General features: G+C 35.0%; 1 protein-coding gene across 1 annotated transcript in view; it reads left to right on the forward strand.

The window, feature by feature from the left end:
- LRP1B (LDL receptor related protein 1B) overlaps positions 1 to 16,885 on the forward strand; it is a 1,967,638-nt gene that overhangs the window by 1,704,272 nt on the left and 246,481 nt on the right. The window contains exon 67 of the mRNA XM_007946050.1: positions 9,902 to 10,018. Coding sequence (XP_007944241.1) covers positions 9,902 to 10,018 — 117 coding nt within the window. The remainder of the gene's footprint in view (positions 1 to 9,901; positions 10,019 to 16,885) is intronic.

Consider the following 16,885-nt stretch of genomic DNA (forward strand, 5'->3'; position numbering starts at 1 on the left):
CAGTCAAAATGTAAATCCTGTTAGGAAAAAGAAACAATATATTATCTCCACGTCTATAACCATTTATGAACAACTTATTACCAGTCAAGGAAATATAAACATTTACAAAGCAGCATATTGCAGTGTTCATATAATGCAAATAGACATTAAAAGAATTTAGATTCAAAGCAGAGATAAGAATTGCATAAGGTTGACTTTTTAAAAAGAAAATATTAACTTTTATGTTCTGCTGTTGTTGTTGTTATGTGCCCTCAAGAAAGACCCGAAGCATAGAGACCCCTCCTTGGGTTTCCGAGGGGGTATCACTAAGGAAGTAGATTGCCCAACCTTCCTTCAGATTGATCTTTATGTGAAGAGTTTATGTTGTGTTAACAGATGACTCTCCTGTCACAAAGAGAAGACAAGGTTTTCTACAGAAGAAAGTACTCCCGTTCTAGCTTGTCACTCTGTAATGTTTTAATGTGGAACTCACAGAAACAAGCACCATCATGTGTGAGGCTCAGCTTCATTTCTCTTGCAGCTTTCTCTGCCTCAGTTTCTGCTCTGCTCATGGTTTTCATGACTACATTTAACTTTTTGTAATAAAACTCACAAACTTCAAAACTGCTTCAGAAGTTCTGAGCTAGAAGATGGACAGTGATAACAACAAAACTAAACAAGGAAACAAACAAAAACAAAACAAAACTACAACAAAACTTTCATATTCCTAACGTATCTTAATTTCCAAGCTAAAGTCTCCTTCCCACTTTTGTTCCAAAATGATTGCATTCACTGTTATTTTCAAACAGATAACCAATTGAATTCTATAATTTCACATAGAAACTGTCCAATCTATATATTAGTCAGTAGCTGACAAAATCAGATAGTCAATTTACAAGTATATTTAATTTCCTAAAGAACTAAATATGAATTAATAATGAAACTATGTAATTTCAGTTCTGGTTATTTATTGACTGATTTCTTCAAATATTATGTTTGGAGCATTATACATGCACACACTCACACACACACTCAACAGGTGACATCATTTCCAATATTCATTCAAGAATTGAGGTTTTTTTCCCCAGTAACCCAATGTATTTGGTTTGGTCTATGCCACCTAGCTAAAAAATGTGTTATATATCAAAGGCCTACACATAATATATTTTAGCTGTTAAACATTACTGGAAATATTTTACTAACATATGTTTATTTAGGATGTTTCAAGATTAAAAGGAAATATATGAATCCTGAAAAAGATAATTTAATTCACAGATTAAAATAGAACCTTTGGCATCTCTCAAGAAGATGCCATTTTTGGTAATCTGATATAGTTTCTATTCTACATTCTGAATCACAGATATTAGTTGTACTCTACATTACATTACTGGTATATTAGTAATTTCATAGTGCCATCTTAAACTGCAAACACATAGTCTTTAGGAGGAGCAAGTCTAACTGACTCTGTGTTACAGAGACAACATAGGGTGAGGCAAAGACATTTTCTCTCTTATGAAATCCAGCACTTTCATTAGTACTTAAATCATTACTCTTACCTGGATTAAAAGATCATATTGTGGTTACTCTGTACTTGAAGACGAAATAGAAGACAGATGATTGCACATGAGCAGTGACTATGAACAGCCAGGCAGTTCATCAACATTTTTGCACCAATGCAATCTCTTGTAAATAAATTTAAAAAAATAAAAAAAGTACAAAATAAATGATTACTGATGAATAATTGTTGTTGTTATGCGCCCTTGAGTCAGACCCGAATCATAGCGACCCCTCCTTGGGTTTCTGAGGCAGTATCACTGTGGAAGTAGATTGCCCCATCTTCCTTCCGAGAAGTGGCTGGTGAGTTTGAACCGCCAGCCTTCTGGTTAGCAGGATGAATAGTAGGATGTTTTAAATATTTCAATAGCCAGTCAAACATTGGAAAAATACTGTATTTTTCTAAAAAATCTAACAATACAGTATTTTTCTAATGTTTGACTGGCTATTGACATGCTTGATATTTGAAATGCTTTATGATGGCTGCACAATATGATTGATGTTGTTAGGTTTTCATGTCAGTATAGTGCTGGCCTTGTAAAATGAGCTCACAAGTGTTTCCCTTTCCTCTATATTCTGAAAAAAATATATAAAATTGGTGCTACTTTTTCTTTGCATGTTTGAAGTAACTTACTGGGAAAGTGTTCTAAACTTCAATTTTCCTTGTAGTTGTGATAATGAATTTAATTTCTTTAAGAGATGTAGGGATGTGTAGATATTCTATTTTTTCAAGTGTCAAGGTGGTAATTTGTAGAGTAATATTAATTTTCAGTTTTCTAAATGAATTACAGATTTTATTGTGACTCTCTTATTTGCTTTCCTTTATTTGATTTGTATCAAGTAACAGTAAAATATTGAGAAACATTAACTACTTTAAAAATTCTGGATTTCATCATAGATATTAGAAAAACAACTGAACTTTTTCATTTATTATTGTACTTCACAAACTTAAACATTGTCATTTGTATTTCAAGGATATGAAAACATAGGATGTTGTTTCAGCACATTGAATTATTGAGTCTTCAGGGAACAACTTATCCATCAAATTAAGATGTCAATTTTTTATTACTTGAATCTTTCATATAAGAAAATTCTTTTTTGGTATAATTATGAATTTTGCTGGCTCATTAATGGTGAGGGAGGCTAGTTTATATACATTTAACTAAAAATAGAAAACAAGAATTTGGAAAAAATATTTGCAAAATATGTGCCAGAAACAAGTTAATAATCTACATATATTAAGTCTACTAAAAATTAAGAAGAAAACATGAATAGTCCAATAGAATAGTAAGTAGTGAGCAGACAAGCAATTAACTAAAGAAGAAATTCTGTAAAGATATGAACTCTATCTCTTTGCTAATCAAAACTTTTAAGCAAAACATCCAAATGATGGTCATTTTTATTGATAAGTCTTACATACTGTAAATATCATAGTCTCCATTGATGTCAAAGAGAGTATGAGAAGAATAATATCCTCCTATATTTTTCTTAAAATTATATATTCATAAATCTCTTTTGAAGGAATATTTGGGAATATGTATAAACATTCTTAAGATACTTTGATCTTTTTATTTCATTTGTAAGAGTCTTGGAGTAAGTATTAGACTTTTAGGAATACTCTAAATAACCAACTATTGGGATTTTATTAAAAGTATTAATATGCAGCCTTTAGAAACAATTCAGATTTTTATGAGATTATTTTTTTAAAATTAGTTTACAAAATAACATAAACAGCATGATTTTAATTTTATGAATATGCACTTTTAATATATAAGTGATTATATGTATATTTACATAAATATGAAAGGCTGGAAAGATGTAAACCAAAATCTGATTTATGAACCAAAATGTGATTCCTGATGAGGAATTACAGATTTGTTTAAAGAACAGTCTTTTCTTTATGATCTTATAACTCTTTCAACAAGAAAAATATTACTTACATTTTTATTAATAAAGTAAATATGTAAAGGAGTGATCAATCAAAATAAAATGGCCACTCTTTTTCATCTCCTGTTGTTTCTGCCAATGCTGTTTCTTTTTTATTTATTTGTTTTTTATTTTTATTTTTGCAGTGTTCCTCATCTCCCCTTTCACCCTTATGTTTCTTTTGTTTAAAATTAATTTTTTCAAAGCAATATATATTTTTAAGGCAAGAAAAAATTTACATGTAAGTAAAGAAGAAAAAATAATTCAAGCTGTACAAAAAGGTTATAGAGACAAACTTAAATCTCTTTCTCACCTCTCTTTGTCTGCTTCCCAAAGTCTTTCTCCCAGAAAAATCAGTTTCACCAAATTATTTTCTCTTTCCAGACAAAACTTATATAGACATCAGTTTCATTAGAATTTCTCTATATGCTATACACAGTTCTGCACCTTTAAGCTTCTCCAATGCACCTTACACAAGTGTAATATTACACTTGTGCCAATATCTGCAGTTCACCTGAAAATGTATTAAACACAGAAATCAAGTTTTTTCTTTCTTTCTTCTTCTTCTTTTTTTTTTTTTTAATTGTGCTTTGGGTGCAAATTTACGAAACAGATTTGTTTTGCATTCAACAGTTCATGAACATTTGATTTTACAGCCCCGATTACATCCCCAACCATACAAAACTCTCCTCTCTTCCTCTCCCTGTGACTACCCCCTCACTTCTTAACTATGCATTACTGTCTGTCCAGCTTTCTCTCATTGTGAATTCTGCTCCTCTGGTTCCTCATGGCTGGTTGCTCTAAGGAATGCATCTCCCTACAGTAGGTGGGTGCATCACGCTGGGGTAGATGTTCTGGATATAAGTCTTTCCACTGTTGAGATGAGAGCCAATCTATGGAAGTGAGTCCATTTCTAGGTCTGAAGGGTAAGCCAGGACCATTGTCTCCAGGGTTCCACCAGTCTCTATCCAACTAGTAATTCTGGTCATTTTTGTGGTTTTGAATTTTGTTCCACATTTTTCCTCCCATTCTATCCAAGATCTCCAGTTTCAATCCCTTTCCAAGTAGATGGCAGTGGTAGCTGGGCACCATATAGTTCTTCTGGTCTGGTGGTCATGAATGCTGAGGTCCTTGTGGTCCATCTTATTCTTGGTCTAATTGTTTCCAGGTGTCTTTGATTTTTTTCACTATTCTTTGCTTCAGATGAGAGGAGACCGATAGTTGCATCTTAGATGGTTGCTTGAAAGCTTTTAAGACCCCAGGTGCTACTCACCAAAGTAGATTGTAGAACAAGATTTTTATGTACTATGTTGTGCCAATTGAGCATGATGTCCTCCGAGACTATGATCCTGAGTCCACAGGCCCAGTGACTCTCTCTCTCTCAAGGTGTTTGGTTATCTCTGAGAAGTTACTCCAACTATGTGTTCTGTTGCTTCTGTAATTTATGTGGTTAATTTTATAGCACAAGTGCATATGTAAGATTATCTTCAGCAAAATCTATCCTTGGTCTGGAGTATACTCCTGTTTGCCTGTCCCCACCTGATCTTGTCACCTGTCCATGCATTTATGTGTAGCCTGGTGTTTAGTGTTAGTGGTAATGCAGTATTGTGCATGTACTACTATTTGACTCTGTTGTCTTTATCTCATGTGCACATTTCAGAGCCCTTCCCTTCCCCAGTATCTTCACATTGGTCACAGACTCTTTCCAGACTGTCCCTCCCCTCATCCAAATCAACATGTAACCCTCAACTACTCCAAAATTTTCCCTCTATTTCCCTCCTATTCCCATTAACCAATAGTGAATTTCTTTCCCTGAGTAAACCTTTCTTTGACTTTTTACAATAATGGGCTCATACAATGTTTGTCCTTTTCCAATTCGCTTATTTCACTCAGCATAATGTCCTCCAGATCCATCCATATTGTGAGATGATTCACATATTCTTCTTTATTCTTTAATGTAGCATAGTATTCCATTGTGTGATTATACCATAGGTTGGTTATCCATTCATCTGCTGATGGGCATTTAGGCTGTATCCATCTTTTTTGTTGTAGTGAATTGTGCTGTGATGAACATGGGTGTGCATATGTCTGTTTGTGTCCTTTCACCTTTTTGAGATATATTCCTAGTAATGGAATAGCTAGATCAAATAATATTTCTATTTTCAGTTTTCTAAGGAAATTCCATACCATTTTCCACAATTGTTAGACCATTTTACAATCTCACTAGCAGTGTATGAGTCCAATCTCTCAGCAACCTCACCAGCATATGTTATTTTCTGTCTTGTTGAACTTTACTATTACTGCTGGGATTAGATGGTATCTCATTGTTGTTTTGATTAGCATCTCTCTAATGGCTAATGATCATGAGCATTTCGTCATGTGTTTGTTGGCTGTCAGTATATCTTCTTTAGTGAAGTGTCTGTTCATGTCCCTTGCCCATTTTTGAACTGGGTTGTCTTTTTGGTATTGAGGTGTTGAAGTTTTCTATGTTTTGGAGATAAATCCCTTGTCAGATAGAAATAAAGTTTTCAAATACTTAATTTGGTTTCTCCAAATTTACAATAACAAAAAAGTTGAATAATGAATTGTATCAACACAATCCAGCAATTTCAATTAATATGAAACTCTACACATTGCAAACATTTTATATTGGTTACTCTGGACTACTGAAATGTGAAATTATATATATTATGTCCTACAATCAATTTATGGGCCAATGATACTCAACCTTAAGCACTCTTTGGAAATACCATGCTAGTGTTAATAAACATTTATGCCTGGATCCCACACCTAGAGAGTCTGATTTTATTGTTGTGAGATATGATCTGGGCCAAGAGATTAATAAAAGTTACTAAGTGATTTTAATATGTAGTCGAATTGAGATGGGCATTTTTAATACACCTTTCTTATAAAATTTCTTCTATTTTAAAACAAACAAACAATAACTAAAAAAAAAAAAAAAATCCTCTAGGGAGATTTTCAGTGCAGACACGTTTGTAGAGTTTGTATTTATAATTTTACAAGTAATATCATGGATCAAAACTCTAAATAACTTGGAAACACAAAATCTGAATAACCTTACATAAGGCAATTAATTTTGGTGTGTTACTGTTCGCTAAGCCTCAAATAGTAATCTTAGCAATGAACTCTAATTTTTTCTAGTTAAGAAATAGGAGCAGATCTTTTTCAAATTCAGAGAGAGATGCAAATGTTTAAATAGAGAATAAAAGTACACAAAAGGATTTGGAAAAATAAAAAAAAACTTTAAAACAATAAAGTTTTAAATATACCTATTGAATTAAATATACCTATTAAATTATACTAAGTACCAACTGTTAACCTTTTGCTATGATGAAACTTGCTTGGGGCCAGTGTTGCAATACTAAGTCATATGGTTTATTAGTGTGATCAAATGTTATCTTTCTCATATTCTGTACTAGAAAAATTTAAAATATTATTTCAATATAATGTAAACAGCACATGACAAAGAGTAAATAAAACTAATATTTATACATATTGCAATAGTCTTGGAGAAGTTTGTTTTAATTGCCAACATGAAATAACTATCCAAACAGCTCAGTAACAAAACCTCAATTTTCTGTGGTCATTATTTAAATCACAGTCATTCTAGGGTATTTCTTGATTATATGAGTTGTGCAGAATGCTACATTAGACCTTCTGTAGATTTTAAGCCAATTTTTAGATCTAAAATTAAGTATAACACAACAAGGAAGGATATATTGCAGAACAAAAAGCATAACACCTAAGACAATGAGACAGGTAAGGTCCTGAATGTCAGTCAGGTGGACAGACAGGCAGGAAGATAAAGGATCGATGGAAAACTGAGGCAATTTTTACACCCTTACTATTTAAAATTATATTTGATATCTATAATGAGACCTTTTCTAGCAAAATGATTCAGGAATTGGATCTGGATTTGAATCCTTCCTTTGTTAGTTAATATTTCTGTAATATTGGAGAAATTATTTAATACTTTTGAGATTGATTTTCCTACTTTATTTAAATATTTGTAATAATATTTAAAGGGGCTCTAGTAGTGTTGTGGGTAAGGCGCTTCTAACCAGAAGGTCGGCAGTTCAAATTCACCAGCAGCTCTGTGGGAGGAAGATGAGGCAGTTTACTTCCATAAAGATTTACAGCCTCAGAAACCCAATGAGGGTGGTTTATGGGTGTTATGGTGATTGAATGTGATCATTTTTATGAAATCCTTAGACTAGAGCTGGGCTAGATCCTCAATAAACAAAATCAAACTCACTTCCCTCCGTCAGACTTGACTCATAGCTACCACTCCTTGGATTTTCGAGGCAGTATCACTACAGAAATAGATTGTCATCATTCCTTCTGCAGAGTGAATGATAGGTTTGAACCACTGGCCTTCTGGTTAGCAGTCAAATGCCTTAGGCACTATGACACCGGAGCTCCCAGATCTTCAATAGATGTTCCTTATTTAATTTCCTTAATTGTACCTGAATCACTTCTACTTTCACAAACTTATTTGAGTCTGAATTCTTTAAGGTAAATTTTGAAGTAAGACATAATACTACCACCTAATAGATTATCTTCATTTTTAGTTAATTTGTTTTATTAGTCTGAGACTTTAAGCACTTCACTGTTCATCTCTAACATAGCTAAGAATAAGGAGTTGACCTAAGTTTATGAGAGGGAAATGTATCCTACATTATACATTGAGGTTTATAATTCTATTACTTTTATGTTATTGAATTAACACCATTCCAATGCATTAGATGCTTGCTTTGTCAAAATGTGTTTCAGATATCAAGGATATTTTTATTGTAAGAGGGCTGGTTAGAAAAGAAGAATTTCAAAACTCTTTCCATATTAAAAAATTCCTGAGTGATTTATATGTGTCCACATTAAAGTTTGAGAAGCACTGCTTTAGAGTGTCAACAGATAATTACTCTTATGAATATTTGAAAATAAAGGATTTAACCTTTAAATAAATTCTTATTCCATATATTCTATTTCTATCTCATCTGCTCATAAATTAGATTTGTTGTCAAAAGAAAAAAATAATCAGGTGTAAATTATATATTAAAAATATATTGTTCCTCAAACTACATTGATGAGTAATGACTGGGGTCTAAAAAGCTTTCAAATGGCCATCTAAGATGCAGCTAATAGTCTCCTATAGTTGGATGTGAAGAAGAGTGCAAAAAGCCAAGAGCATTTGGAGGCAATCAGCCTTAGGACATGATGGACCTTGAGACCAGAAGAACTAGATGGTGCCAGGCTACAAATGCCAACTATTCGGGAAAGGATCAAACTGGAGATCCTGGTTAGACTGGGAGGAAAAACGTGGAACAAAATTAAAAAAACACAATAATGACCAGAATTACTGGTCAGATGGAGTCTTGTGGGACCCCCAATACTGTGGCCTTGGGATATGCTTTGGGCCTGGAATGAAACTCACTCCCAGGGGTTGGCTCATAGCCAATAGTAAACACAATGTACAAGCAGACCACCCAACCCAGGGTGATGCACCCACATATTCTATGGAAGTTCATCCCTTGGACCAATGGACCACAGGGCATCAGAGGGGCAACGTTTGCACGGAGGAAATGCAGGACACAGAGGAGTGCATAGAGTGCATACTATGAGGGCACAGGGTGGGCAGGCATTTATTGGCCAGGGAGGGGAGAAGACTGGGTCAGGGTTGGGGATAGTAACTGGGGAGTAAAACCAAATGTACATGAAATGTTGAATGTAAAACAAACTACTCTGTAAACTTGCGACTAAAGCACAGTAAATATACTGTGTCGTTTAATGGCAGTGAAAACATCAACAAGTTCCAAAAACCTTCTATTAGTCTGCTTTATTATCTGTAAAGAGAAGTAGTTAGTACCTATACTGGGCACTCAATCAGATTATTTGGAAGATGCAATGAGCTAGTACTTTATTCATGTTCAATCTTTGTGTACATGCATCAGTGAGTTTCTGAGCAGAAAATAACCAGGATTTAAAAGGTGTAAGTGACCATAAGTATATTATGAACAAGAGCTTATTAGGAAAAAGCACAAGGTGGCCACCTCGCAGGTGTTTTAATAACCTTTTATTTTTGCTGCTTCATAGCAGGCATGGGTTAGAGAGGGAGTGTCCTAAATGGAAGGATAATTTGCATTTTTATTTGACTATTTGTGTTGACTTTGCTTTGGTGGTCCAATCATTTGCTTTTCAATTAGCCTATAGTTGAAAACATGAGTGATAATAACACAAAATAAGACAGAAACTGAGTTTTCGTCACCACTTGCTTTTAATGTTGCCTAGTAATCAATTCAGTCAGTAAGTGAATTGAGGTCTAAAGAAATGTTGTGTTCCAAGGAATTAGGCATGGCAGTCAGGATATTGTGCAGAGTGTATTCATGGAAGCCAATAGTATAAATTCTGGTTCTTTCCTTTACAGATAAAAAGACTTGTGGACCTCATGAGTTCCAGTGCAAAAACAACAACTGTATTCCAGATCACTGGCGGTGTGATAGTCAAAATGACTGCAGTGATAATTCAGATGAAGAAAATTGTAGTAAGTAACTCTTGCTTAATAATGTTGTGAGCTTGATGGCCTATTCAATAAACAGCATGACATATTTTCAGTTTAGTTGAGGTATAAATTTCAATCTATACTTCCTGGACCTCAAAATTTTATACATATATTCACTGTGGCGTAGTGCCTAAGGCATTTGATTGCTAACCAGAAGGCTGGTGGTTCAAACCCACCAGCCACTCCTCGGAGAGAAGATTGGATGTTCTACTTCTGTACAGATAGCACCTTGGAAACCCAAGGAGGGGTCACTATGAGTCAGGTCTGAATCCATGGCAGTGAGTTTATTTTTATTTTTAATTTGCATTTGGACAAGGATAGTCAGACTGAATTGACCTAAATTTCCAATGGTAGACTTATTGAAATGCTCATTCTGGGAGTTATTTTCTTGCGGTTATCAGAATTTGTATGAAAGTATCATGAGGTTTAAGGCAACCCATTAGTATGCAATGAAGGAACTCCCTGATGCAAGTTCATACAATGAACTGAATGATATGGAGGCAGTGCAAAGCATATCATTCTTTAACACATAGTCTTTATTTCATTTCTGTCTCAAATCATTTTATACTACAAATTCACCCATGAATGTCTTTCAGTGAAATGTTATTTATTCTCTCTGGAGTGAATAATTGTTTTTTGTTTGTTTGTTTGTTTTTGTTTTTTCTATTTTGGCTACTATATTTTACACATAAGGTAAACAATTGACTAAGTAGTTTCAGAATTGTCAGTATTCATTAATTGAGATGGAAATGAAGTCAGAAGACAAACCTTTCATTTCCTCCCAAACATAGTTCACAGAAACTCACACCATCACAAGCATCACAGGCTGCTTTTTGACATACAGATAGCCCAAGCAAGAAGGATAAGTAGTGAAGATCCATAGGGGTCCAGGAAGCTGAACGCCATCCAATCTGACATTTACCCTGGCCTCTTACACACTGGACCTAAAGATCATTGTTGTCAGATTCAAGTTCAAGCAGCCTTTTCCTGCTCACATTCCAGGCATATCACTTCTTCCTATTCTATCATGTTGTTGTTGTTGTTGTTTGCCGTCGAGTCAGCCCTGACTCATAGCGACCCCTTCCTTGGGTTTTCGAGGCAGTATCACTACGGAAGTAGGATTGCCCAACCTTCCTTCCAAGGAGTGGCTGGTCCATAATCCAGGCAACTTCAAATATAGTTGCCCCACTGTTTCATACAGCATCTACACAAGATGGGCCTCAGCTCAAATTCTTTGTAGGAATTATGCTTACTGCCAAAGAACTCTCACTCTCTGCATTACTTTGCTCCTGAAGTTCTGGTCACTTGGCTTCCCTGTTTTCAACCTCCACTTCTCATCACTTGGCAATCCATCACTGTCTGTTCCACCAGTGCCCTCACAATCACTGTTCGAATACTTCTTCAACTCCCTCTGATGACCCAGGGCTGCAGCTACACATACAAAGCTCTCCTTTATTCCTTCCAGGCTCTGGATTCCTTCATTCCTTCCCTTCTGTTTCCTTGGTATATTTGTACTAAGAGTGTTTGACTCTACCACTTTCAAACCCGTACTGAAACTCTGACCTTTGGGTGAGGCTCCAGTCCCTGGCATCTGCCAAGACCCTGATACAGAGTGGCTTGCAGAGAGCAGCTTCATGGTGCTCCCAGATGCCTGAATTTGCCAGAGCAAATAGATAAACACAACTTTCTTAAGAATTTTTTGATGATGCTTCAATTTCTGCTGAATGTGGGACAGACTTGTTTTGTAAGACCCTTTAGATAACCTATCTGTGGTAACATCACCTTTAGCCAATCTAGGGAACTGACCAGGATGCATTTAGGATGCTTCTCTCTGAAAATACAATTGAGCTATTATTATCAGTTGTTTCCTGAATCTTTATGTAACACATTTTTTAAAAAACAATCATTATCCATCAATTTTATTTTATAAAAAATATGGCAGTATGCACATTTGTGACAATATCTCTATATTCTAGCACTAAATTCTGAATATGTTTGTTAGTAGAACTTAAAAAGAGACACCCCCACCAAAAAAAATCTGCTAATTAAACAGGAAAAGCTCTTAATATTTTTCTCCTCGTTGTGCATCATTGAGTACATTCTAGCTCAGCGCAACTCTATAGAACAGAGTAGAACTGCCACATAGGTTTTCCTAAGTGGTAATCTTTATGGAAGTAAGTCACCAAAATTTTTCTTTCATGCAGCAGCTGGTGTGTTTAAACCTCTGATCTTTTGATTTAGTAGCCAAGTGCTTAACCGTTGTGCCTTTAAGATTCCTTGTAAAGCAATATAACCATGTTTAAAATAAGAATTGAATCATATTTATTAAATTTTTATATTCTGCTTCTTCAATACATGGTTTGATGCAGATTAGTAATAATAATGTCTACTTTAAAGACATTTAATTGGATTAGGAACATTCATTTTCCAAAAGGTGCAAGATTAAATTTATATTGAGATATCTACAATCTCAGTTGCCCTTGGGTCAACTGTGACTCAAGAGGACCTCATGTATGTCAGAGTAGAAATGTGCTCCATAGAGATTTCAGTGGCTGCCTTTTTGGGAATACATCATCAGGCCTTTTTGCCAAGACACCTCTGGGTGGATTGTGGACTCACATTTCCATGTTTTGGGTTAGCAGTTGAGCATGTTAGCTATCCACACCACCTAGGGACTCCTAGGCAAGTTATTTGTTGTTGTTATGTACCATCAAGTGGGACCCGACTCATAGCGACCACTCCTTGGGTTTCCAAGGTGGTATCACTATGGAAGTAGATTCCCAGCCTTCCTTCCAAGAAGGGGCTGGTGGGTTTGAACTGCCAGCATTCTGGTTAGCAGTCAAGTGCCTTAGGCATATCTGTGCTATATTAAAACATAGAATTAGTGGAGTCAAAGGCTTATTAGACCACTTGAATATATGGCTTATAAAATGCCAGCTAATATTTTGAATGGTTTTCCAAATTTAATCTGAAGGAGCACTGGTGGTGCAATGCCTAAGGCATTTGATGGCTAAGCAGAGAGTTTGCAGTTCAAACCAACCAGCTACTCCATGGAAGGAAGACAGGGCAATCTACTTCCATAAACATTTACTGCCTTGGAAACCCAATGGGACTCTCTGTGAGTAAGAATTGACTTGATGGCAGTGGATTTGGTTTGGTTTTGGTTTAGTGTTTGAGAATCAGGTATACTAAGTATGAAATCTCTGGAGTGTTATGATCATGGAATGCTCTGAACACAAGAGCCTTTATAACACCCTGTTCACATACATATCTCCTACATGACCTTAGTCTTAGGAAAGGTAAGAATATTAGGAAGAGTCATTAGTGTGTTACTGAAAATCTTTACTGTCATTACAGTGTCATTAAAAAACAAAATGAAACAAAAAGTCTTTCCCTCCTGGAGGTATAGTGCCGAAGGCATTTGACTGCTAACCAGAAGGCTGGCAGTTCAAACCCACCAGCCACTCCTCAGAAGGAAGGTTGGGCAATCTACATTAGTAGTGATACCACCTCAGAAACCCAAGGAAGAGTGGCTATGAGTCAGATCTGACTTGATGGCAGTGAGTTTGAGCATAGTCTCAAACAAAAAAAAAAGTAGCAATTATGTATATGCTTTATGTTTATTTGTATATGAGAGTTTAAGTATGCAGTCCACAACTTAGTTTTTGGCACCATTAGTGTTAATTGTCAATGTGATTCATGAGTGGAAATGCCCTATGTCTGAAGAATACTGAGAATGAGAGAGGGTTTGAGAAGTCAAAACTGAGATTTACATCATGGAGAGCACTTCATTCAAGTGGTAACTGAAATTGTATAAGTTAGGTTACTGGTATAAGTAAAGAGGGAGAAGAACGAAGAGTTGAGACAGTCTGTGATTTTGCTGGGGTTTCCGAAGCAGCTGAGTATCTTTGTGTTGACATCTCCTGAAAGTCAGTCTTCGATGCAAGAAAGCAAGGAGAAGGAGCACTGCCTCACTTGTCACTGTGGAAACATACTTATTGTTTTTTTTACCACAGAGCTCTTAAGAAAAAGCAGTGGATGTGGCTGCAATATTAAGCATTGCGGTATAAAATACTCAGTTATGTGTGGTTCTTTTCTGTCTCTTATTCACCCTGAGCTCATTTTCTAAGACTAGTAATATTGATGAAGTTGTAGAAGATATAGGACACTGACCAGTAATGAAGGGTTTGTTGTGAATTGGAAAAGTGAAAGGCATATTCAGGAAAAGGATAAGAGTATGTTAAAATGTTAAACATGTAAGAGTATGTAGGAAGGAGCAGCAGCCATGTAGATGTTTGTGTAATGTTTTAAAATATTATCTTGCATAGGTCAGAAGAAATGACAAGATTTAGATCTTGAAAATGCCAGCAGTTTTGCATAGACAAAAATTGAGTCAATGAAGAATGAGAAAAGAATACAATATATCTGTGGGGAGAACCAGAAGATCAGGCATATAGAAGCCAGCCTTAAAAAAAATACTGTTGTTGTATAAAAATACTGTCAAGATATTTACAGTTTCTAATTATCTTTTGAAACTATTCCAATGATACAGATCTTTGGGCAGTGGTATACACTGGTGCAGTATTTTCTAAATATCATTAGTCAGTGGTATACATTTTAATTCACATTTGGCAGATATTGTTAGCTGTTATTAAGCAGCAAAATGTACAAGTGATGATAATTCAACCTTATAAATTATAAAACAACAGCCTTTTTTTTCTTAAGTCACTTTTGGACTTCTTTTTTATGAGTCTAATTTAATTTATTTGTTTCTTCAAATATGTTGGAAATACTCCTGGCATAGATATGAGACAAGTTCAAATGGTAACTGTAGCTATGTTTTAAATTTAATATGGTTTCTACTCTTTCTCTCTATATATGTTTACATGGGATAATTAGTCTGTTTTCACTTCATCATCTGCTGATCATTTCTGTTGTTAAGAGTTCAATGGGATATATGTTTCAATAATTATTTCTATACTTAAAAACAAGACATGTCCATTATTACTGTAGTTATTTTATAAACTGAACACAGATTTTTAAATACTTGAAACGTTTCAACATCTGTACTATCTTTATCAGAAAAAGTAATATGTGACATGCATGCCTTCTAAGTAATTACTCTGTATCTCTCCATTATTAAGAAGTATCTGTAACAATCTAATAGATTTAAAAATATCAAGTAATTTGATCAAGTAGGTTAAAGTTTATGTGAAAAGACAAGTTACTCTGTCTTATTTGAATTTCTAGTATTTTCACACTATTTGTATCAGAAGATTGTTTGTATAGGATGTCAGTGGTATTAATTATATTATAAAATTTCTTCTCAGATGCTTACATTAACATTCATATAACGTTTGAACTTATCTCTAAGGGTTTATGATAACATGCTCAGTGGAGAAACTGAAGTCTCAAACTCCTTCTACTCTGTCACTAAGTCTATGGCTTTGAAAAGTCACTTTTATTTTCTGAGCTTCAGCTTCTTTATTTTAATGCAAGATGCCTTCTCTCAGTTTCCTAGGGCTGTTGTAACAAAATACCACAAAACTGGTTGGTTTAAAGAAGAGAAATTTATTATCTTAGTTCTGACTTAGAGTTTAAATTTAGGGCATTGGCAGGACATTGCTTTTTCTTTCTGCTCTAGACAAAAAGCCATCTTTGTTTTTCTAGCTGGTAGCCCTGGGTGTTTCTTGGCATTCACTGGCTTTAAGATTCATCTCTGTTTGCTGTCTTCTTCTCCCTGCATGATTATGTCTTTGTGTCTATTCTCACTTTACATAAGACACTACTCAGAATGGATTAGGATCCACCATACACTGCTATCATTAAGTTAACTAATCACATCCACAGGAACAGAGATTAGGACATCCACATCAGCATTTCAGTATATGGAAAGCATGTCCCTGCAAAAGTTTCTAGATTGCTAACTTGGTTATGTCTAGATAACATTTGTTTGAAACCTGACTAATTGTTAATGTTCGAGTTTCCATATCTGTTCTAGGTCTGAGAACATAAGTAATATGGGAGGAAATTAGTTTAGGAACAAATTTTGAAATACTAACGGAAGTTTCATAGTCACATTTTCTTTCAAGATGGGTTAGCTACTAGCTATAGTCATTTTTCTCTGTTACACTTTTGCATACGCAAAATGCTATCATGAAAATCTCTAAATTTTTCCATTTTAATTTATCTTCAAAAGATTAAAGTTAAGATGAGCAATAAGAGATAGGGGATGTTTCACCCCTTACACCCTCCCATAATTAAATTGCATTTTCTGCAAAAGAGGTTTTCTCTTTGATATACTGTAGCAAAGCAATGTGAGGTATATACATGAGGGGTTAAAAACACACTAGCTACAGTATTGTTTGATGACATTTGTGAATGTATAAATAATTCATGATTAATTTTGAGACGTACATTTACTACCATTTTTGCAAACCTGGTAGAAACATGCTGAATTCTGATTTGCACTGGAAACATTATTCCCCAAAATCACTCAGACTCTGAGTGATTGAAAATAAATAAAGAAATAAGAGTGTGTCTTAGTTTCTTAAGGCTGTCATAACAAAATACCACAAAGTGTATGGCTTTAAAGAACTGAAATGCATTGTCTCACACTTCTGGAGGCTAAAATTCCAAATCAGGATTTATCAATCAGGCTAATTCCTTCCGAAGAACTTCTCTCCTAATTTCTGGTGGTTGTCAGTAATCCTTAGGGGCGCTGGTGGACTTTTGCCTAAGGCACTTGACTGCTAAACAGAAGGCTGGTGGTTCAAACCCACCAGCCACTCCTCAGAAGGAAGGTTGGACAATCTACTTTGGTAATGATACCTTCTCTGAAACCCAAGG

The sequence above is a fragment of the Orycteropus afer genome, unplaced genomic scaffold, assembly GCF_000298275.1.
Source record: "Orycteropus afer afer isolate SDZICR_OR568_19922 unplaced genomic scaffold, OryAfe1.0 scaffold00148, whole genome shotgun sequence".
Lineage (NCBI taxonomy): Eukaryota > Metazoa > Chordata > Mammalia > Tubulidentata > Orycteropodidae > Orycteropus > Orycteropus afer.